The 24026-nt window shown below is 49.6% G+C and overlaps 2 protein-coding genes across 2 annotated transcripts in view; one reads left to right on the forward strand and one right to left on the reverse strand.

Annotated features, from left to right (window-relative positions):
- LOC149360459 (membrane metallo-endopeptidase-like 1) overlaps positions 1–24026 on the reverse strand; it is an 88953-nt gene that overhangs the window by 40003 nt on the left and 24924 nt on the right. The window lies entirely within an intron of this gene.
- LOC149360460 (endothelin-converting enzyme 1-like) lies at positions 11083–15527 on the forward strand. The gene is made up of 2 exons (XM_089567854.1): positions 11083–11892; positions 13458–15527. Exons 1-2 carry the CDS (start codon positions 11083–11085, stop codon positions 15525–15527), a joined length of 2880 nt encoding a protein of 959 aa, XP_089423980.1.

The following is a 24026-nucleotide window of genomic DNA, read 5'->3' on the forward strand; positions in this document are numbered from 1 at the left end:
TCCAGGCCATAGCTGCAGATGTTTTCATTCTCGCATTGCTGTAGAGCTGATGGTCAAAAGACCTCAAGAAGTTTGTTGAGACAATATCACATTAATGGCTATCAGCCATTTTTAATGGCCTGTAGTAAACAGCTCATAGCCTACGGTCTTTCCGCTCCCGGACTTTCGGGCAAGAATAGCGGTAAAGATTTCGATCCGCAGAAAATGTATGAGAGTCCATGGCTGTTAGACCACTAGTCAACCGCTTTTTTAATCCCGGGACAATACGCGGGCAACTATTTCGAAACCACATTGGCTATACCTCCTTAGCATTCACGGCAGTGAACACCATGTATGTAAACAATGCGCCCAGAGAGGGACACTAAACCACATAATCTGGCAATGCCCCTACTCAATGCCGCAAACATTCGTAATGAGGGAGCTTGGGAGTCTTTTCGAAGCTCGAAACTCGGAGACCAACTTGAAACCATCCGCCTGGCGACCGAGGCCTCGAAGAACCAAGCGCTTCGCAACACAGCCTCTAATTGCGGAGCCCCCTACTCCTTCCCGGGTCTGCGTACCTGAGTTGGGAATGTATGGGTGCCTCCTATGTCGGTGGACAACAAACTTTCTCTCTCTCTCTCTTCATAGCGATGCTGCTGTCCACGGAGTCTTCGGAGATGGCCAAGCCAATGAAGCGGCATATATTTTTCAAAATTAATTAGCACCCGCATCAATGCGCCAACTAGTATCTTTATTATCTTATCTTCTTCTCTGATCATTGTCGTGCCTAAATAAAACCATAGGATAATGACTGCGGCTGTTCTTACGCCAACGGCCCCCTAGAAGTGAAAGAAGAAGAAAGCGCCCCATTCCTCGGCAGGCTGCGTCGGTAAGTCTGCCCAGTCTCTGCTTCTCCTGGTGGTTCCGGATTGCTCTTCACTGGTGAGGCCGTTCTACGTTGGGGGGTTTTTGGCGAAGGCTTAGGCTAAGGTTAGGTTAATGTGAACCTGAGGGGGCTTTTCGCTGTGAGATGTCTTTGACCTCCCCAGGTGGAGGGTCGGCAGCTTGGTTTGCCAGCTTGCCAGCCCAAAGCCTGCCGCTTGAGTGCTTCCAGAAAAATGGCATTGAGGCAATTCCTGTGGCTCTCGTCCCAATCGGTGAGGGGGCGATCAAAATGAAAACACCCAAAGTTATTCAACAGGAACTACGATCATTGACAGCCAATTATCTTCAGATCTCTGAAGTGCGCCCATTTGGCCGTAGAGGCATTGTCTGCAAATCGTCCGATATCGCTTGTGTGGCTGACTTGCTGCAGTGCAAAATTTTCAGTTCACTACCGGTAAAAGCATTCATTCCCGAGCAGCTTGCATGCGTCAAGGGCATTGTACGCGGTGTGGACCCAGCATCTTCCACGCAAGAAATTCTAGAAGAATTTCAGGATGCAGGTGTTGGAGTCCTTTCGGTATATCGGTGCAGTAGAGAAATAAACGGCTCGCGTGTTGCTACTGAATCGGTAATAACAACTTTTGCTGGCACTTCCTGCCCTACTGAACTAAAAATCTGGCCTATTGTATACCGTGTAGACACTCTGCAACCGCGCCCACTTCAATGCACCAACTGTTGGCGGTTCGGGCATAGCGGCAAAGCATGCAAGTCAGAGACCCGCTGCCGTTTGTGTGGCGAAGGTCATGCTGCGGATAACTGCACCTCAGAACAGCCTCATTGTTGCCTCTGCAGCAATAACCACCCAGCAGATGATGCCGACTGCGCAAAACGCAGTGAGGAGCGCAGCTTGTTAGACATTATCACAGAGAAGCGGTGCTCAAGAGCCGATGCTTACGCTCTTCTTAACAGGAAGAAGGATTCATACGCTAGTCGTGTGCGCGCTTCTGTTGGGGATATTGAGTCCAACTTGACTGCCTCCATTGTCTCCACTGTAGAAAAAGCCCTTAACAATGTTGTTGAGCGTATGCTAAACACATTTTCTGAGGCGTTGGCTCAGTTTATTGCAGTTCAATCTGTGTCACCATCTCCATCCGTTCTGGCAGCGAAGCCTGCGTCTGTTTCAGCTTCTGCCGCTACTGCTAGCAGCTCAGCATCACCTCCTGATGCTTCCCAGGTCCCACCTAACATCTCTCTACCTAGCAATGCATGTTGCACCGATATCTGCACAACAGATGTTGAAATGTCGTGTTCTACGCAGAAGCGTCGTGCTTCCTCGTCTCCATCTAAATCTAGTTATCATCAGATGAAAGCTAGAAAAGGACCACCAAAACTTCTTCCCAATGCTGATATCCTCAAAGAGGCGGTGTCTGCCTCTTCAATTGGTCAGTAATCATGGCAGGCATCAAAGTGTTACAATGGAATTGCCGCTCGGTATTCTCTTCTCTTCCAGATCTAGAACTACTTATTCGGAAACACAACCCTGATATCGTGCTTTTACAAGAAACGTGGTTATCACCTTATAAATCATTTTCAATGAAAAACTTTCGAGTTTTCAGATTAGATCGAAATGCTGGTAGGGGAGGCGGATTGGTAATCATGCTTTCTAAACACATATGTCATCAGGCATCTATCTCTAACAAAATTCTTCTCCCTGACTGTGAGCTTTTAGCGCTCAAAATTTCATTTCCGCAGTGTGCTGATATTACAATTGCTAATACCTACTTTCCTTTAGGTGTACAGAGGACAGACTGCTTAGACAGCTTGGTGGCTGGCGCAAGTAGTGTAGTTATTGCGGGAGATTTTAATTCCCACCACAGTGAATGGGGAAGTCGCACTGATTCCTGCGGCCAGCTTCTCTGGTCGTGGCTGTCTGCAAATGCTGTACGCTGCTGTAATTCAAGAGATATAACATTTATGCGAGGTGGTGCTCGCTCAGCCATTGACTTAACATTATCGGCAGGTAGGCTTGAGGTGACTGACTGGTTGACAGAAGATTCGGGTACTTCTAGTGACCACTTTCCTATAACTTGCACTATCCGGTTATCTCCGCACAAAAATAGTTGTGTGAACCATAAATTTGTCAACCACAATATTTATAAAAGTTTGATGTCCGCCTCACTTGCCTCTATAGTCAGTACTAGCCGGGATGACAGAGCTCAGCAGGCGGTTTCATTTTTGCAAAGTGCAGTAGACCATGCAATATTCACTGTGCCCGCAGCAGTCTCTAATAAACAGCCGTCTCCCTGGTGGACACAAGAATGTGAGAAGGCCTATCGTTGCAGAAAAGCGGCCTGGAAGAGGCTATCCTGCAACCAGAGTCCAGCAAATTGGTTAAATTACAAATTTTTCTCTGCATCTTTCAAAAGAACAATTGCAAAAGCCAAGGAGGACTATAACCAAAATTTGAGCACTTATCTTTCAAATCCTCGTAATCGGAAGGCCCTGTATAGATTTATGGAACGTAACAAGAGTTCTCCAGTCCCTCACCTTAATTCTTCAACAGTGTTATCCCCACAACAGGCTCAGGAAACCCTGGATAGTATTGCTCAGGGACTAGCGGTACGTTTCCAGACTCAAAGAAATGTCCCTCTGCGCGCAATCACACCCTCTTCAGATTATACCGAGGTTGATGCGTCAGAGCTCCTCTCAGTCCTAGCAATGATGCACCCTGCAGCTCCCGGGCAAGATGGTGTCACTGTTGGTATGATTAAAATTTTAGCCAAGGATTTCACAAGCAACCTCTTAGATATTGTCAATACTTCATTGAGCAATGCATGGATTCCAAGCATTTGGAAGATAGCGAAAATTATTTTATTGAGGAAAGATGCTGGTAAAGGGTACGTTTTAGATAATATTCGGCCAATTGCACTAACTTCAAATTTAGTCAAATTAATTGAAAGGGTAGTGCACAGCCGTCTCACAAAACATGTTCAGGATGTTAATGGCCTTAGCCCAGCACAGATTGGCTTTCGTCGCGGATGCTCTATATGGACCGCGCATGTGGATCTTGAGAGTAGAATCCGGCTCTCGATACGCAGAAGAGAAGTTTCAGCTTTGGTGACTCTTGATGTAGCAAAGGCCTATGATAGTGTAGAACATACTATTTTACTTGACAGACTTGCGCAGTTACATCCTCCAACCTACATTTATGCATGGATATCTGAATTTCTAAAGGACAGATACTTTTACTGCGCAGAGGGTACCCTACGTTCTAATACTTACCATCAATCAAGAGGAGTGCCGCAAGGCTCGGTACTATCACCGCTGCTTTTTAATATTTTGGTCAGTGACATCCCCATCCGTCCTGATATAACAGTTTTTGTGTATGCAGACGACATAGCTTTTTTCGCCTCGGCCACGGATATCCATTCGCTTTACCAGATTATGCAGGGATATTTGGATGCTCTTGGAGTTTGGTTGCACCGTATTAATTTATCCCTGAATGTTAACAAATGTGGCACACTGGTATTTCCTCCAGACACGCCTTTGTACATTTCACTAGCCCATCACTCTAATCTGATTCCACAAGTGGAATCTGTTACATATCTAGGTGTTACTTACCATCCAACCTTAGATTGGAGCCTTCATATCAAGAACAACGTGCGTAAAGGAGAACGCGCTCTAGGCCGGCTGACACGAATCGCCAATAAAAGGTTTGGGATGCGCCGCGACACATTATTGTTACTTTACAAAGCTTATGTAAGACCTATACTTGAATTTGGTTGCGTTTTGTTCTCTGGTAGCGCAAACTACAAGGTCCAACCCCTAATCTTACTGGAAAGGCGCGCTCTACGTCTCTGCCTTGGTCTCCCAAAATCAGTTTCAAACGCCCTGCTTTATCTCGAAGCCAGTATGCCCGATTTAATTTCCCGCTTTCAAATACTCACGGTGCGAACTTTCCTCAGGTCGTTGGACCCAATGACTAATGTCAGTACTCCTATTTTTGTGTCTCAGCAGGCCTTATTTTTTACCATCATTGGCCACGGTATAAAATGCCACAAATTACCTTAACGCAGAAACTTTTAACCCCGATTGGTGTTGATCTCAGTTCCTTGCAGTGGGTTGACGACACGCCGGCAGCAGTGGAATTCCATTTTGACCACATCTTCCCATCTCATGCGAAACACATGCCCACAAACATTTTAAACGGCATTCTTTCTGGTCATATAGCGGAATTCCCCCATCATGTGGTGCTTTCTACTGATGCCTCCGTCAGCGGCCAAAAAGCTGCAGTTGGCATCTTTTCGCAGGATTTGGCATGGAGCTATTCTGTCCGCATCCCAGATTATATCCCCATATTCTTTGCGGAATTTTTGGCTCTTGGAATGACCCTGCACAAAATTCCGTGTCATGTATCTCACGTTATCATCCTGGCTGATTGTTTGTCAGTTTTAGTCTCCCTTGAAACTTCCCAAAAATATTTTTTGTGCCGCTTCCTGCGATTTTTTGTCCCGTCCACTTTAAAGGAGGTCCGTTTTGTCTGGGTTCCTGGTCATGCAGGCATTCATTCCAACGAGGTGGCTGATTATTTAGCAAGGTCAGCTCTTGACGGGCCAGTAACGCATCCCGTCCCGAATTTGTCTGCTGGCGATCTCCAGGTTTCAGCGGTTCCAACACATATCAGCCAGGTTACGCGATCCCCTACTAAATACTGCTGATTATCAGCACTTAGCGTATAAATGGAACGTCCGTTCGTGTAAAACCAGGCAGTGTGAGGTATCAATGACGCGACTGCGGTGCAGGATTCCCAGTTTAAATTTATACCTATGCAGATGTGGGTGGTCTCCAACAAACCTATGTGACTCATGCGGGGTCGTTGAATCTGTGGACCATTTCCTGCTCTACTGTCCAAAGTTCGCACTTCAGAGAAAGATTTACCTGGAGGTCCCTCTCTCCAGGTTAGGGCTCCCGTTATCTATGCCAGTGTTGTTATCGTTCGGAGCGAGCGCCAAAGGATTTGCTTTGAGTTCAATTTGTGGGAATCTACATGATTACATAATTGCAACTGGTAGGTTGATTTGCTAACTCCTTTAAAAGTCTCGGAGTTTTTTTTTTAATTATTATTATTCTCGCCAAAATGTTCTTTGTTATTTCACTTCAAATATTCTTCTGTCGTTTTTCATGAATACATTTTTCAAAATTCACGTTTAATCCTATGAAAATTTTCTTATGTATACCATTACACCTTGGCCAATCCCCCCACGTGGGTATGTGCCATTATAAAGAGGTGAAGAAGAAGAAGAAGTCTGCCGCGAATTTCCCACTCTGAAGGTGATTGTTCTTTGATTCGTAGAAAAGGAATCGGGAAGGATTCCTAATGGAACGCTACGGCCCTCTTTATGCAGTCTCGAAGCCACGTTAATTTTAATCTGCATTTTCGCTGGTGCAAAGCATGAGCGTAGCTTAAGCCTGAAGCACACTAAGCCTTCAGTTGCATGGTGGACGCACCGCTTTGTGATCACTTGGTCTTGCTGCATGGTCACGGTTCTGCGCTTAGTCTGCTGCCTCGTTACTCCGCACTTACGAGATCTCATTCAAGAGGTCACAAATGTTATGCGTGAAATAACTGCCGCCGTCAACGTTCGAGGCTCTCGTGTCATCTGCACTGGGCTTCTGCCCTGACCAAAGAAAGCAACTTTTCAGCTTTATGTGTCTTAATCCGCGAAGCTCAAAAATATAAAATAGCACTAGTGACTTTGACCCTGCACGGTGGCTCAGTGGTTAAGGCGCTCGTCAACTAACTCGGAATACCCGGGTTTGAACCCGACCGCGGCGGGCGCGTTTTGCTGGAGGTGGAACGCAAAAGGCGCCCGTGTGCTGTGCGATATTGGTGCGCCTTAAAGATCCCCAGGTGGTCGAAATTATTTTGGAGGCCTACACTACGGCACCTCTTTCTTCCTTTCTTCAGTCCCTCTTTTATCCCCTCCCTTACGGCGTGGTTCGGGTGTCCACCGGGATATGTGAGACAGTTACTGCGTCATTTGCATCCCTCAAAACCAGTTTTCATTTTTTTTTCTAGTGACTTTGCCTTGGTGGCAACAATTTTTGACGCTTGAATTGAGAACAGACCAGCCACCGCTGGTGCCTTTTGATCTTTATGATCGGGCGCAATGAGCACTTTGCATAAAATGCTCCGCCGTGTTATGTCACAGTACAGTGCGAAGTATGTGAGCAACGCTCATATCTCTGCATGGCTGAACCGAGTGGATTCAACTCCTGCTTTCAGACCTCTTTGCCGCTCCTGCCGGTGCCAGAGATTATGCACCGTGGAAAGCTGCCATTCGCGCTCTATGGAATCTTGAACTGACTCCGGAGTCTATATCCTGAGCTTGAAGCTAGAAAGATTTTACTAGAGCCAGTCCCGTCGTGGCCTGCGTTTCTGTGGAAAAGGAAGCACGCTTGCGATACTTGAGCTACGGGAGAAAAGATGTGCAACGTAAAAAAGTGCGATGAAGGCATTCATTCTTCCTTGCCTGTCACTGACACTAAATAATTACGTTGTACCTTCTCCACCAGTAGAACAACCCGCGAAGTAATAATAATAAATAATAACCTTTATTAACACAAGATTTCCACAGCAGCAATACATGATAGGCCTGACAAAGCCGCAGTGGGCTTGAAGGGCAGGCCCGGCAGGCAGCGGGAACGAAGCGGAATACCGCGAACACCAGAGTTTGTGCTGAAACAGTTGAAGCAGCAGCAAATACAGGAAAAGGACTAACAGAAATGAGGAGGGAAATTATAAAAACAAAACAAACTACTTACGCTGAAATGTAATGCGAGGTAGCACTCCCAATACAGAGCAGCCATACAGTGCCATGTAATGATATAATACATAAGCAGGCAGCATTCTTCAGCTAAAACGCCGCCGCGGTAGCTCAGTGGCTATGGTGCTCGGCTGCTGACCCGAAAGACGCGGGTTCAATCCTGGCCGCGGCGGTTGAATTTCTTTAGAGGAGGAATTCTAGAGGCCCGTGTACTGTGCGATGTCAGTGCACGGTAAAGAACCCCAGGTGGTCGAAATTTCCGGAGCCCTCCACTACGGCGTCTCTCATAGCCTTAGTCGCTTTGGGACGTTAAACCCTATAAACCAAACCAAACCAAACATACTCTTGACCTAAAGTAAACAATAAAATTTGGGATCGGAACGGAAATTGAACAAAAATATTCATACATCCACAGTATACAGGGCATCAAAACATGAATTCCTCTGTTCACGCTCTATGCTTACGCGTGAGCAGAATAAGTGCCACGACAGTAAATCTTCTCAGGCTCCGATTTTATTTAAATGAACTTAAGCAAAGGGAAAAAAGGTTGATGGGTAGAGTACTAAAGGTTAATGCGACGAAGAATTCGTTTCAATTTGTACTTTGTTTTCATGCAAAAGGCACTAGCTGGTAATTGATTGAGACAAGATGGTATGAAGTAATTAAGGGTGCACTGAAGGTATCTGGATGAGCAGCAAGGCACCCAAAAACGGTATTTAGGCTGCAGGCAACGCGAAAGACATATTCAACTTTATACTTTTGCGACCAGAAATGTCTCAGGATAGCCGTTTCAGTGAGAAGAGCGTTAAAGTTTCAACACCTTAAGGCTTTGAACAGGTCACCGCCGGCTAATAATTTTCAGAATATGTCGAAGGATAGAGTTTATTCTATTTCGCCAACGAATCGCGCAGTGACCAATCACCGTAATCACATAACGGAGCATGCTATGGCCCAAAGCATGCAAACTCATTTTATGAACTGACAATGACAGATAATACACAGGGTGTCGCAGCTAACTTGGACCAAGATTTTTAAAAAAAACTAAGTGTTCTTCTGAACTGAAATTGCGTGGATGTTGTTAGGGTTTATCTAAAGTTACAGTACCATTTTTTCGCTCTTCCTATTTTAATAATTAGCCGAGATAAATAAATTAACTTCTTAAATATAGCTTGCAACGTTCAGGCGTAAATAGGAAAGTTGTGGAGCTCCACAAACATTGTACAACCCAGGCGCTTCCAGCGAGATAGTCATAGCGTGGCAGTTTTTATGCGGGAAAAACGAAAGCCCGTGGAGTTTAAAAAATACCATGTGACAGCGCGCTCCATGCGCCCGGATGCGCCGCGATTACAGCGCTCTCATCCGTGCTTTGTAAAAACCATTCGCTTCGCGCCTTTCGTGCTGCCCAAGACAGGGCTTCGCGTTGTGCATGGTTCCAAAATAAGCGTCAGTGGGTACGGGCGGCAGTTGAAAAAAATCACGGCTCCCGTTTCTCCGGCGATAATTGCGCTCTCACGCTGCCAGAATGCACGCGGGTCATCGATGACAATCTGATGAGTTGGAATTTGGGACCAACATCCCAACGAGCAAAGACGCAATAACAAACCTGATAACGTCGTGGGAATCACGCCGAAGGGCAGGAGCCGTGCTTTCTTTCAATTGCCGCCTGAACACACTGGCGCTTATCTCGGAACCAAGCGCAACGTGAAGCCCTGTCTTGGGCAGCACGAAAGGCGCGAAGCGAGTGATGTTTTTTACAAACCACGGATGAGAGCGCTTTAATCGCGGCGCATCCGGGCGCACGGAGCGCGCTGTCACGTGGTATTTTTTAAGCTCCACGGGCTTCCGTTTCATTGCGAAAGCAATACTACGCCAGGTGTCGCCTCTTCGTGGTACCGCAGCCTACCCTTCACGGTTGGTGGTCGGCCATGTGACTACTGACGTCATACCAGAGCGAGAGATGGGGCACCAAGTCGGCTCTTCAGCGCGCCGCAGCTAGAATTTTGCGGCCGGTCGACCATCTGCGAACGGCGGCAAGCGATTGGCGGCATACAAGTTGCAAAAGCTTGCAGGCCTTGCTGCGGTGATAATGCGTGTTGCAGCGTGTGGTATGACGTCATCCACAGACATCCAGGCGCTATCGGGTGTAGAGAAAAGTAGCGCCTGCTCGCCGGTTCTTCGGTATAGCCATGGAAGACTTCGGACGCGAGTCAAGGTTCTTGTGTTGTGTTACCGTTTAACCTGATGTAGCACGTTTTTCCCGCATAAACACGGCCACGCTAAGTTTCTCTCGTTCGAAGTGCCTGGGTTGGAAAATATTTGTGGAGCTCCACAACTTTCATATTGACACCTGAACGTTTCAAGCTATATTTAAAAAGTTAATTTTTCTATCTCGACTAATTATTCAAATAGGAGGACGGCAAAAGTAGTACTGTAACTTTAGATAAACCCTAACAACATCCACGCAATTTCAGTTCTGAAGAACACTTAGTTTTTTTATAAACCTTGGTCCAAGTTAGCTGGGACGCCCTGTATAATACTGTATAATGTTCCTGAAACTGCACGAAGAACTTGAACATACATGAGACAGGTGGGAATTCTAGGCAAAGTCACTGTCAAGTAGGACACCCAGATATTTAACAGATGAAACATATGGAACGGGCGAACAGGTACAAGGAAGGCAAGGAGAAGGGTGGACCAGCAGATGAAGGCTTAAGCTAACTTTCTTCAAGGGATTGTGGAATCAAATAAGCTGCGTTTTGGAGAAATTCACTTTAATTATATTTTTACCGAACCAGTTCATAACGCTAAACGTTGCATCTTGCAAACGGGAGATTGCATCTGAAAAACTAGAATCTTGAGACAGGATAAGATTCATCTGAAAAACTAGAATCTTGAGACAGGATAACTGTGTCGTCTACGTACTGAAAAGTATGGGTAGGAATAGCAGCGGTGAGGTCATTGACATATAGATTAAAAAGAAGCGGACTTAATACTGATTTTTGAGGTACTCTGGATTTTGTCAATGTTATATCACACCGGTACTGTCCAATCACGTGCTTCCAATCAAGTTCACAATCACATGGTTCCTTGGAGCGGGCAGCCACTGCACCACTCTTCCCTGTGCCGAACATTCACAGTGTCGTTGCAAGGTTTTGCTCTGTTGCCAATCTAATCAGCTCCTCTTGTTCCGGACGCAGGTATTCGAAAGCGCTGTTCAGACCGTAGGTGGCGCCCAAGTGTTGAAAAACGCTTTCGACAAATAAGAGGTCCCGTTACCAAGACCTACCTCTTCCGAAATAGAGAGTAAGGAGACAGGGTTCTGTGCGGTGGAGGCCATTCCGGAATACGGAGGCGGTTTGGTGTTCTACAGAGTTACCAGAGACCAAGCATGCAGGTCGAGGCCACCGCCAAAACAAGTCCATCAAAAGAACAGGTAGCGATCGAAGCGCCACAGCCGCCTAAAAAAGGTGCGGGAGGAAAGAGCAAAAGCTCCCGCTCAGTTCATTCCGACCGCCAAGCACCGGGGAGGAGAAGTAAGAGTCGGGCGAAGAGCTCTGCTCCCAATCAGGCTTCTGCGCCAACATCCGCCTCGGACAGCACCGCCGATCTCCGTACCCCGCAGGCCGTTAAGGAAAACGGTGAAGCTGGCACCTCTGAGGCGCTACCGTCGCCTTGTAAACAGTCTTCTCCGGCCTCACGAAGCAACGTTCGCGAAAAATCCCCGCAGAAGGCTCCCAGCGATGGCGCTGGTCTGACCCGCGACAAACCACAGCCGGCGCAAGTTGGGCAAAGCGCGAAAAGGATTAAGCCGACGAAACCCGGCAAAGGCGACCGCTTGAGTTCCCAACAGCAGCCAGGATCGTCAAGAACTGCCGCTGGAGGAATATCCACTTCGCAGACAGCAGCGGCTCGGGTTTCTACCGAGGTGTCCGGCGGTGCCTCTGGACCTGCCCCCGGCCAGGTGATGGCCAGCACGGACTTGTCGCCTCCAACATCCACCGTGAACCCAACAAGCCCAATGTCGCTTTCGTCAGCTGACACGATGCGCCTGTACGATGCCCTGGCGGCCACCAACCCGGATCCGTGCCTTGCTTCACCCCAGGACCCTCGCAGCCGGGTGGAGTGCGCAGAAGCCGGAGCAGGGAAGGTCCTCAGCCTTGGTGCCCATTCTGTGGAAGCTTTGGACATTGTCGGAATCGTGAGTATGCGCGGCTTCTGTTATGCCGTTGGATCGGCGCGGCTCCATGCACTGGTATAGTGAGCCTAGGTTGCGTTGGGACGTAAAACCCCGTAAAACCAAACTAAAAAATGCTTCTCAGTGGTGTATAGCAGCGTTGTGTAACTCTTGGCCGACTGCGGCGTCCTCCCGTGTTTGATGCTCCCGGCGAGAAAGCATCGCTACTATATCATCTACTATATCAACTTCTTAAATTAATATGCAATTAGGTTACATTCTCTCAGAATGGATTTCGGTTTTTCAGCTCTCAGTAGTTATAAACGCCTCTGAATGCGTAGGCCTTCCCGTTCTGCGTTTTTTTTTCGTGTGTTTGTGTTGATTTCACGTGTGTGTTGATTTCCAATGTACCAGTGTTTTGTGTCTTGAGCGTAACCATAAATCAATATTTCTCTTCTGTTTATATATGCTTTACTTCGCAACATTTGCACATGGGGTACAAGCGGTGAAGCAGCTTTTTCTGGGGTGCTGCTTTGGTTGAAGGGAAGGAAAAGAGTAGTTACCAACGCGGTCTGAAGTAGGCTGAAGAGTGAAGTGCATAATCGATGCGACAGCGATTCGAGGAACTTTCGCCAATGTGAACTGAGGCGCTGTCAGCTTCGCGAACGTTCGATCAATGTCTATGTCACATTTGGGGGCAGTGTACTAACTCTACAGTCGTAGAAAACATTTTATCCAGGAAGTGAACAAGAGAGTTGCTTGCTGAACGTCTGAGTGGACGCCATTGCAGATGGCCGCTCCACGGGCGCGCGCCACCGAGGAGCGTTGAGCTTCCAAGGTAGAGCAGGCGAGCAGGTGCTCCTCCCAGGCCTCTCTAGTAGGGATGGGGAAAGGGGATGAAAAAGGCAGTGGAGTGGCGGGGCACGAAGCCACGACGTGAAAGGTGTCGGCGAGGACATATTAAGTCTGCCATGTGCCAGAGATTTCCGGCATTAATTGTTGGGCGACCGGCGGACTACAGAAAGTAATTAGTCTGAAGGCGGTGTAGTATTCGTTCGTCCGCTTTCGCCAGCTCTGTAGCAGCCACTGACAGTACCTTACTCAGGGTAAGGGGTGAGACAGTGGTAGTTATTGCTTCGGCAGCGAAGTTTGTAAGTGAACAGCGGTCGTCGAGTATCAAACCAAAGCGTACGGCTTCCAGGCCGGCCGCTTTTCATAATGCATTCTGATACAGCCGGTTCACGTTGAAGTAGTCCGGAAACTTTCCGCAGCCAATTTTTTATTTGCTGGTTATTATGCTAGGGCAAGGATTTACACGTTTTAGTAACACTGTCGCAGCTTCATCGTATTCGCGAGATTTTATTGTGCTTTGTCATATCACGCCTTGTCACTGTAAGCCCCTTCAGCTTGGGCCAGAATTTTGGCTTGCAGTGTCAATAATTAAAAAAAAATAAAAAACACTGGAGTGCTTACTGGCTCTGCCCCAGAGAGGCATGTGTCAAAGCGCCGCATGTAAGCACCCGCCGATATAAAAGAAGGACAAAATGGCGGAGTTGTTCAGCTCCGCGTCTTGCCTTTCTTTCTTGCAGCAAAGAACTCCAGAGAACGCATTTAGGAGCGCAAGGCGTCTCTGCTGCCGGGAAGAACTGATCCTTGCCATGGCGGTGGCGGTGGCTCTATTCCTCGTCCTTGCTGTCGTCCTGATCGTCATTCAGAGCGACTCGCGCAAACGGAGCAAAGTACTGTGCACCACCGAAGACTGCCGGCTGCACGCGTTCCTCCTGAATGACGCACTGAACCGCAGCGTCGACGCGTGCGAGGATTTCAGAGCTCACGTATGCTCCAAGTGGTCGCCGCCAAAGGGGAGGGAACAGCTGCGGGACTTGGACACATCCACCATGCACGACATGGTCTACTCCTGGCTTTTCGGCATCAGGACTACACTGCAGGACGGGTCGGCGATGTTCCCCATCGGCCGTAAGGCGTTGGCCATGTTCGAGTCCTGCATGAGCAACCTTTCCGAGTACGGGTCGACGCTGCACGAATTTCGCACCTTTCTGGAACGGCGGGAGCTTCCGTGGCCCGAGGCGTCACCCAGACATACCGACGCCCTGCGTGTGCTCGTCACCCTCGCTTACAACTGGCAGGTGACCCTGTGGTTTTCTCTGCGAGGTGCTATGAAGAATGGCAAGTGGAACATCATACTGAGTGCTGCCCCTCGACTGCCCTTCTACCTCCACTACCATCGCAGCGTGAAGATTGCGGGGAGCTACGTTGCTTACTGGGCGCAGTACTGCCGTGCTTTCATCGGAGACATCAAAGCAGGCAGCGAGCAACGCGCCATCGAGGCGGAGAGGCTGGAGAGCGAAATTCTGGAAGCTCTCAACGCTGCCCTGGCAGCGTCGCCCAAAGAGGCGTCCGTATTTCCGATCGCCGAGGTAGATGTTTACACACCGAGTATAGAGACGTCTCGGTGGTTGAGGACGCTGCAGAATGGCACCGCTTTAAGGCCCGAGCTGACAGAGCAGGACGAGATGGTCGTGAACAATAAGCACTTCCTCCTGACCATCGGAGAGCTCTTCGGAAACTACACGAACGAGCAGATCCTGGCGTTTCTGGCGTGGCAGTTTGTCCAGCACTACGCGCCGGTGGCAGACAGCCGTCTGCTGCTGACGCGCTATGGAGACCAGCAAAAAGTGGACCTGTTGCGGCCGGCCTTCTGCGGTCTACACGTCGAGGTTGCGTACAAAGTGCTTCTGCTCACGCTGTATTTTTCATCGCGAGTAACGCAGACGGACAGGCGGCTTGTCGACGGCGCGTTCCAGCGACTGGTGTCAACCGCCGTAAGCTTAGTTAACTCGACTGAATGGCTGGACACAGACAGCAAAGCCGTGGTGAGCGATAAGATTGGCTCGGCATATATGCGCTTGTGGCCGCCGGCCCACTTTCTTACCAACGCAAGCCTAGAACATATCTACGAGTCGTTTCCAACAAACGCGTCATCGTTTGGCTTCTACTGGCTCGAATCCATCCAGAGCATGCGCGCAACAAACAGGACACCAGAATACGAGGCTGTGCTCGACCTGCCATTGAACTACGCGCAACCTTATTTCGAATACGACTACGTGGAAAACAGCGTCAATGTCGCCATTGGCGCCGTCGCCCGTCCTCTGTTCTACGGCAAGGGCACGAAAGGCATGCTCTACGGTGGGCTTGGGTTCTCCGTTGCCGTCGAACTGGTCAAGGCGATTGACCGGGAGGGTCTCCACTGGAGGCCTGGCGGCGGACTGGCTCCATCGATTTTAAGTGCACGCTCGCAGGCAGCCTTTGAAGCGAAAGAGCAATGTGTGAAAACGACCGGCGGAGGTGCCAGCCAGACCCTGTTTCCCGAGATTCCGGCGCTGCAGGTCGCTTACTCCGCTTTCCTGGATGCCACCAAGGATGTGGGGAGCACGCCACCAATCAGCGAGGAGCTGACTGAAGCGAAGGTGTTCTTCATCACACTCTGCTATATGACGTGTAGCCGAGCGGGTGTGAAGAACGCTTTATCTGCCAACTGCAACCAAGTTGTGCGCAACTCTGTGGCTTTCGCAAACGCCTTCGAATGCCCGCCAGGATCAAAGATGAACCCCATAAAAAAGTGTAACTTCTTCGATTAGGTCACATTGTTATTGAAGGACAGCATCAATCACCACTATTATCGTTGAACTCTGATCACGTCACCGTATTTGTTAAGTGACTTTGTTGTGGCGGCGTCACATTTTCTTCATTAGCGAATTTTAAATTCTATATGGCACCTGGAACGTAGCGGAGGTTGATGTTATACGAACTGCGCTACAGTACTGCGTTCTTAACGCGAGAGACTTTTGCTTCTTGTGTACAGCGCGATTTTCGCCGCAGTTTCAGCACTATAGCAGTCTGATAGAATTCGTCTTTATCGCTCTCGTGATCGGAGACCGGCGTCCACGGCCGTTATTAGTTTCGAACAACGCCAAAAACCTAGAGCGGAAAGGTTAGTGGGAGAAATTTGTACTTCTCAAAGACATAGTTAGCCTGGGATGTTCAGTTATAGGCTGAAAATGTGAAAAAAATCAAACTGATGGCGAAAAATGTTTGCTTCAATTATGCGTGAGTGTGCTCAATGACATAGTGCGAAAGCACCACCTCATGAGGTGAAACCGGCTCGCCAGTTTATGTGAAGCTTGACCTGGAGAGAGACCTTGGGCTAACTATAATTATTCTCGCGGCTGGGATTCGAACCCACGGCGCCGCGAACAGATCAAATTCTGTTCGCGGCCCCCCCACTGTAATGCCTCACGGCGCTGTGGGTACTGTAATAAATAAATTCGCTGGCAACTGCACAAGAGCCCTAAGCTATCGCTCCATTTTTTGTGTCGCTGCAGGCGGTCAAGCCGCATCGCGTTAGGCCGCAAAACACACTCGCGCTGTGCATTGCACAACTTCAACCACTAATGCTACTATCAAGCTACTATTCGCGCTTTGAGCTATGTGGCGGTAGTTACAGAGAGATGTGGGCTGCATGCGCTGGAATGGAGAATGTATAGCAGCAGAAACAAGGCACCAGGTCAACTCTTTGGCGCTGGCAACATTGATGCAGAAACGCGGCACTGCAACATAGGCCGCCGGCGTACATTGGGTAAATTGGCATCGACGATGAAAAAGTTGAAGACGCGCATGACTGGCTCCCTGGTTCAGCGGACACCTGAGTCGCGCTTTCAGGTATACGTGGTGGTGGTGTCCACCTGCCAAAAACTCTGCTTTCGCACAATATGCCGCGCTTAGCAATGCTAAACAGCCCGCCGTTTTTGTTTCGTTGAATAAGTATCTAGCTGGGGGCTTCCTTTTCGAGTTTTTACGGTGAGAGCCGTCAGATAGGTACAGAGGCCACCCCTAGCCGTCGCGTATATGATGCCCTTCCATTGTCATTGTCTGAAATGGCCATAAGACAAAAGATAACTAATGGAGGGCCGGCGATGGGTTATGGAGGGAAGTAGGAGTAGAATATGGAGGGGCTCTGTGTGCGTGTGTGTGTGTGTGGGGGGGGGGGGGGGGGGGGGTTCTGAAAACATTTGATTCTTAAGCTTTATGATTACAGCCTACTGATGGGTCGACTCCTTATCGCAAAAGGTGGCCGGGAGCTTGTAGCTCTCCGCGATTCTTAGGGCCCAACCCACTAGCTGTTTTTGTGCAGCCGGGTTCAAGCTGGACGCCTCGACCTCCCATCACTCAATGCCGGTGAGTTGCCATTGGGAAGCTGGCTGGAGCTGAGATCAAACGTAGAGCCTATATGATGAAAGTCTGCTCTTGGTGCCCCGCAGAGGGTGCATTCAGGGGAGAAAAGGCCGGGGTTAATAAGGGCAAGGTAAGCTGGGGATAGAAAAGTAGATGACTGGAGCTAGCGCCAGGCCATTTGCTCGAGTTTATAGAGGGATTTGTTGTGGGTGGATACGGGAGCCGTTGCTCCCTACAGTGAACATAAATTTCGTTATAGGTAACCAGGCGTTCGCGTGCACTACATGGGTCTGTAGCTGGCCCTGCTCTGTTGACGTCTGTTTGAGCTTTGTTGTGGGCTACTTCATTCCGAGGGTTGCCCGCATGAGCATGGATCCATAGGAGTTGAATTGGTCTGGTTTTCAAAAACGCTCGCACGTAACATGCAGGATTGAAGAGTTCTCACTTTTACGCATTCAAATCTTTCCTTGTGACACCCACACGTATTTCCAATTTTTCTCCTTGTTGAGCTTTCGAGCTTTACACAGCAGCGCCTTGTTCTCGACACACAAATGCTAATTTATGTATAAGGCCAACCACCCAACCGTTCACCGATGCCGCCGGCGTCGATACGGGATCGGAAGTTTCCGACGGGAGACGAGCTCGACAAATGCTTCTTGCCAAGTTAATTTTTCAGTGCTATATCTGCTGAAGATGGGGAACATCCAAATCGTTTTCTATGCTAGGTGCACGTTGTAACCGGGGGACAACCAAAAGACGCCGTATGTCATTTAATTAGTGATCAGCGCCAACGAGAATGGAAGCAAATATCGTACAATCCTCAAGCCTTTCGCCTTCTGCGAAGACACCCGACTTTCCAGACGCGGTCTCGGGTTCAGCAGAAGCCTAAAGTCCTAAAGAAGCCGTCCCACCCCACCTCATCTGTAAAGGGGGGGGGGGGGGGGGGGGGGGGAGCCTGTTCCGGCTTCCCTGCCACCGCCTCAGTTATGCCTCAAGAGGAACAGTCAGGATTGTCCGTTCGTCCAATTAAATGCAAGTACTCGTGCGTGAATGCTACGTCTAAACGTAATCTATGCGGAAAACATGAATGAGTACGCGGAATTCCACGCGTAGCAAAAAAAAAAGTCATTGCCAGATCTAGCCTTTCAAGGCGGATGCATCGAGCCTCTGGCTGGGCCCTGTACCTCGCCGTCACACTCCTCATAATGTCTTCCGAAAGAAGACAAGCAGTGCTTAAAGTTTGGCTCAATCGATAGGGGGTCTCTAGTGATTCGAGCACAGTTGTAGAGGGAAATAAAGAGAGAGAGAGAAAGTGACTGGCGGCCTGTTTAGCACTTCGTTTAATAGAAAAGGAAGAAATAATTTATACCTTTGGCTGTTTGCTTAATTTATGACACAAGCGTGAAGCAGGCAACCTCCACTTTTTATATGCCAGTGGACTTAACGGTATCTGACGTAAAACACTCCCAGTAAAACCAAGCGTCGGTGCTTTTAACCTAGAAGAAATGTTCAAACCACCACTGAGAATAATAAAAAAATTGTTGCCTGCTTCCGCTTCATACAGTCTCTATGTTCTTGCAAGGGTGACTCTCAGATCCCTTGTCAATGCTGGGGGTGGGGGCTTTTACACCCATCGAGAACCCCTTGATTTCAAATACTTTTCTGCTCCTAAAACCAAACCTTGACGCCTCATTATAGATGACACAGCTCGTTGCATCACGCAGGAATTTGTGGCCGTGCCGAACCTCAGAAGCAGTTGTAATCACCACGTGAACTGATGTGGACGTTAGTTGGTAGTTAACTCGTCAGGCCAATCAACGCAACGTTAAATAAAGTTGGACTCAGGAATGCTCCCTGCGGAGCCCCACCGCAAACCTAATGACGAGTAGTCTCTACATCAGGCGTTGACATGTAAACTAAGCGGCCGCTTAGGTAGATCACAATCCAAAGGTAGTGCCGGCCGCCAACACCCCAGTCGTCAAGTGCAGCAAGAATGGCGTCATGAAAGACGCTTTCGTAAGCTCTTTTCATGTCTAAGACAGCAGCGACTAGTCGGCGGCGACGTCTGTCATGTTTCACTGTCGAAACGAGGTCGATGAATCTTCCATTTAAGATCTTTCTGAGCCATTATGTATGGATACAGAGAATTCCTCTCAGAAACCATCCAGGCCTCTCGAGCACCATTCGCTCCATAAGCATTCCAACAAAGCTCGTAGGGCAACTGGCTGGTAGTGCCGTATGAATTATTTGCGCTCCCTCGACTTCCAGCTTCCTGCTTGGTACGAATCCACGGCAAAGAGGAAGAAAAGGATCTGTGAAAATCGCTTGTCTGCGTCGCGACCGCTACGTCTGTCTCTCCTTTCTGTTACTCCTGTGGTCCCGGTCCGCTGGTTTCTCGAGTCTCAACAACGCACCCGTGACATTCTGGTGGGAGTGCTGGGTGACCCCCAGCTGCCCGCCTCGCTGAGTCCCATTCCCAGCCCAGGCCACCGCCCCTTTGCCGAGGAACGCTGCGATCATGTCCGAAGCTCCTTCCCGTCCGTCCCCTTACCAGCACGCGGTGCCGCCTTTAGGTGTTGGCAATGCACCCCAAGTGTCTGCACACGAGAGAGACGAGCTCATCGGACTGCTTGCTGAGTTCCCCGACTGCTCCTCTACGTCTCTTGGGGTACGCCGGACTACCATCTCTAAGCACATAATTATTGACGACGATGCTGTTCACCTTGTGCGTCGGTCGTTTTATCGGGTTTCGCTGAAAGAACGCGAAACTATACACAACCAAGAACGGAAAATGTTGGACGACGACCCAATTCAACCATCTCACAGCCCTTGGGTGGTGGTGGTGGTGGTGGTGGTGGTGGTGAAAAACTTTTTTAATACTCAACGAGAGTGGGGGGATCACAAGACCCCACTACATGGTCGGTATCCTTAGTCCGGGACGCCGCATGACGAGGCCCCGCCTCGCGCCCACTTTACTAGAGCGTTTTGGGACTCCAGTGTGGAGCATTTGAGGAGGGCAGTCTCTCATGCCTATCGGGGAGGGGGGAAGGTGAGGAGTCTGATTACATGCCCACACCACGTGAAAGATATCGCAGATCTCTCCACAGTGCGGACAGCGCCCATCTATGCTCGGATCGAAGTGTTTGGCAATGGCAGGACACAGAAGAGTTCCTGTCTGAAAGCGCCGCAGAGTCCGCTCCTCCCCCTTTCTCAGCCCCTTGGCAGGGGCCGGGTAGAGGCGGTGGCTGTCGCAGTAACGAGTTAAGATTCCGTGGAAGCACAAAAGCGGTTTATGGGCTTCTGAGCCAGGAGAGCTAGTATCAGCAGCCCGCTGTGTAAGCGCTCGGGCGGCCACATCAGCGGCCTCATTGCCTCGCAGATCCTGGCTGCCAGGAGCCCAGATTACGTTTGGGTGAGTTGAATCGGCGGGAGCCTGTCTTAGAATTTGAGAGGCAAGAGTTGATATTTCCCCTGGAAGATAGCGTTCGAATGCCCGGCGAGAGTCTGTGATAACCGTTCTCGATTTTGGATTGGCGGCAGCGAGAGCTATTTCAACTTCCTCTGCTCGCGTTGAATTTGGAGCCCAAAAAAATAGCCCATCGACATACATTCCTTGGTGGACAACGGCAGCCGAGCAGAATACCGCGGGCGACTGCCGTGTCATGTCCACGTAATAGACGCCCTGTTTAGATCCATATTTCCTCTCAAGCGTGCGAACCCGCACTTGTCGTCTGCCTTCATGGGAAGTCATGTCCATGTTACGTGGGAGCGGAGTGACCCAGAGTATATGGCGCCACAGCACCAAGATGTTCTGCCCCCCCCCACCCCCCTCTGGTATGCATGTGTGTTGGATGTGTAAGCGGTTTAGCAGGCGGCGCCCAGGAGCCGTCTGCGAGAGACACGTATGTTAGTTCACGAGGAGGGCCTCCCACAACTCCTGATAGTTTAACACCCCCAACGCCTTCAGTTTGTCGTTGGAGGTAGCCACCGGGAGGTAAATAAATTGTAAATTGTTTTTTTGAGGAAAGGAAATGGCACAGTATCTGTCTCACATATATCGGCGGACACCTGAACCGCGCCGTAAGGGAAGGGAGGAAGGTAGGAGTGAAAGAAGAAAGAGAGAAAGAGGTGCCGTAGTGGAGGTCTCCGGAATAATTTCGACCACCTGGGGATCTTTAACGTGCACTGACATCGCACAGCACACGGGCGCCTCTTGCGTTTCGCCTCCATCGAAACGCGGCCGCCGCGGTCGGGTTCGAACCCGGGTACTCCGGCTCGGTAGACGAGCGCCTTACCACTGAGCCACCGCGGCGAGTCCACCGGGAGGTGCTGTGCTCGCTTTGTTGCCTCCTGATGATGGTGCCAATGCGCTCGTCTTCTTGTTTTGTGGTGCGTAGGTACGGCACGGCGTAGAGTATCAGGCTGGTCACGAATGCATGGGCGAGCCGTAGCGCTTCCTTTCCCCGCCGACCACCCCGCTTCTTGAAAACGGGGTAATCATGCGCCCTACCTGTTCGCCTACGCGCTTGAGTTTCGCAATAGTAGAGTCCGGCCTAAGTCTGTTATTGATGAACAGACCCAGGATCTGGACCTCTGCCACTTCTCTGATGGGACCACCCGACCGAGATGTGTAGAGACGTGTTGTCCTTGTGAATTGCCCTGACATGAAGAAGCTCTGATTTGGAGGGAGCACATTGGAGACCACAGTCGGCAGCACATGCATCCACTATGGAGGCGGCCTGCTGAAAGCGGTCCTCCATCTCCCCAAGGCACCCCTCCGTGGTAATGATTGCAATAACGTCTGCGTAGAGCGCTTAGCTGCTCCGGTGGTGCTGGTGAAGAAGAAACATTCAATTCTTCGTTTTTGTGTTAACTATCGGCTCCTCAGCAAAGTCACGAGGAAAGACTTATCCACTGCCGAGCATCGATGACGCTCTTGATCGCTTGCGTCATGCACATTACTTTTCCTCCATTGATTTTAAAAGTTGTGGAGAATCGAGGTCGTTGAGCGTGACAGAGGAAAGACTGCTTTTACCTCCCCGGATGGACTCTATGGTCCTAAGGTGATGTCCTTCGGACTCTGTACTGCCCCAGCAACCTTTCAGCGCGTTATAGACACATTGGTGGCCGGCCTTAAATGGAAAACATACCTGGTATTCCTTGACGATGTCATTTTTTCCACTACGTTCCACGAACATCTTGTCCACCTAAAAGAAGTCCTACAGGCTATCAGAAACGCCGACCTCGCTCCCATACCTACGAAGCAGGGACGTAGCCAGATGGGGGGAGGGGGGGGTGCTTCGGTGTCATAATACCTCCCGAAATTTTCTGAGTGCTGCATGTCTCCTCCCTCTTCTCGGCCTTTTAAATGCGATAGCGTTAAGGAGCTCGGGTCGCAAGATAAGCCGGTGTCGGCGTTGTTGGCGCCGGCGTTGCGACAAGAGAATCTCCATTCACGCCCAGGCCTTTCAGAATGCTAGGCAATCACGCGCAGAACGCGCTACGAAAGCTCGTTGGTTGGAACTGAATAAAAGGTGCACCTGGTGAATGCGTTGTGGTTTTTGACTTCGTGAAGTGTCTTTGTGTACTAATGCGTAGATGAGTTATTATGAATGTGTGAATTTTGAAACTGTACCCGATAACAATCGTGTTCTACTCTATAACGCATTTCAACTGACTGCCATGAGCTGTGGCAACGCCGCGCCATCTATGTTCATGGTGAAAACAGCGCGGGAAAAACGAACGGACGACGAAAGACACAACATTCGTCCGTTCGTTTTTCCCACGCTGTTTTCACCATGAATCATTACCAACTAGCCCAAATCGCAGCCTTAATTAACCATCTATGTTGCAGAGATGAAAGTTAATGCGAACAGCTGAGGTACGTTAGTATGACCATGTTCGGTTTGAGTTTGGGTTTATGGAGTTTTACGTTCCAAAGCGATTCCGGATATGAGACAAGCCGTAGTGGAGGGCTTCGGTATGTTCGGTGACCAGGGGTTTTTCAACGTCCACTGGCATCGCACAGGTGTGGTTTGAATTAGGAAGACCGGCGGACGAAACCTTTCTTGGTGGGATTTCGCCCCCATCTATCCGCACAGAACGCCATGCTGCAACTCACACACGACATTTTCGACCCGCTTCTTCCAGGTCACACCAAGGCAGTCTTAGCTTTGGATCTCTCCAAAGCTTTTGATCGCATTGAACATCAGGCGATCATGACTGCTCTATCCCCATTGAATGTGGGTGCGCGCACGTATGCCTACATTCAAGCATTCCTCACTGACCGCACTGCTGAGATACACTTCGGCCCTCTGTCTTCCCCCTCCTACACGCTTCAGAGTATCGGCACCACTCAAGGGTCCGTCCTTTCCCCCTTTCTCTTTAACATTATCCTCATCCCCCTTGCCCGAAAATTGGCAACTATTCCCCACCTGAAGCACACTCTTTATGCCGACGATATCACCCTGTGGACCACCCACGGCAGTGACGGCGACATAGAGAGCACCTTACAGGAAGCAGCCACCCTCACCCAAAATTACGCACGGACCATCGGACTGTCTTGCTCCCCAGAGAATTCCGAACTGTTCCTCATCCGTCCTAAGAACCACCGCTGTCCCCGCTTCCCCATTGCCATTGAACTGAATGGTGACCCGGTACCTTAGGTTGGCTCCCTCCGTGTATTGGGCCTGCACATCCAGAACGATTGCAAAAACACCACTACCCTCAAAAAACTCAAGCAGGTTGTAGGAGCTATATCGCACTTCATCCGCAGGGTTTCGAGACGTCATAGAGGCATGAAGGAGCGCGACCTATGTCGCCTCATTCATGCCTTTGTCCTCAGCCGTGTGCTGTACACTACCCCATACTTACAACTATCCAAACATGACATAAACGCTTTAGAT

This window comes from Amblyomma mixtum, chromosome 2, assembly GCF_055824585.1.
Source record: "Amblyomma mixtum isolate Tamu chromosome 2, ASM5582458v1, whole genome shotgun sequence".
In the NCBI taxonomy this organism is placed as follows: domain Eukaryota; kingdom Metazoa; phylum Arthropoda; class Arachnida; order Ixodida; family Ixodidae; genus Amblyomma; species Amblyomma mixtum.

Coding starts and splice junctions, on each gene's coding strand:
- LOC149360460 (XM_089567854.1), top strand. CDS start 11,083: ATGCAGGTCGAGGCCACCGCCAAAACAAGTCCATCAAAAGAACAGGTA. Junction 11,893..13,457: donor CTTTGGACATTGTCGGAATC/GTGAGTATGCGC, acceptor TCTTTCTTGCAG/CAAAGAACTCCAGAGAACGC.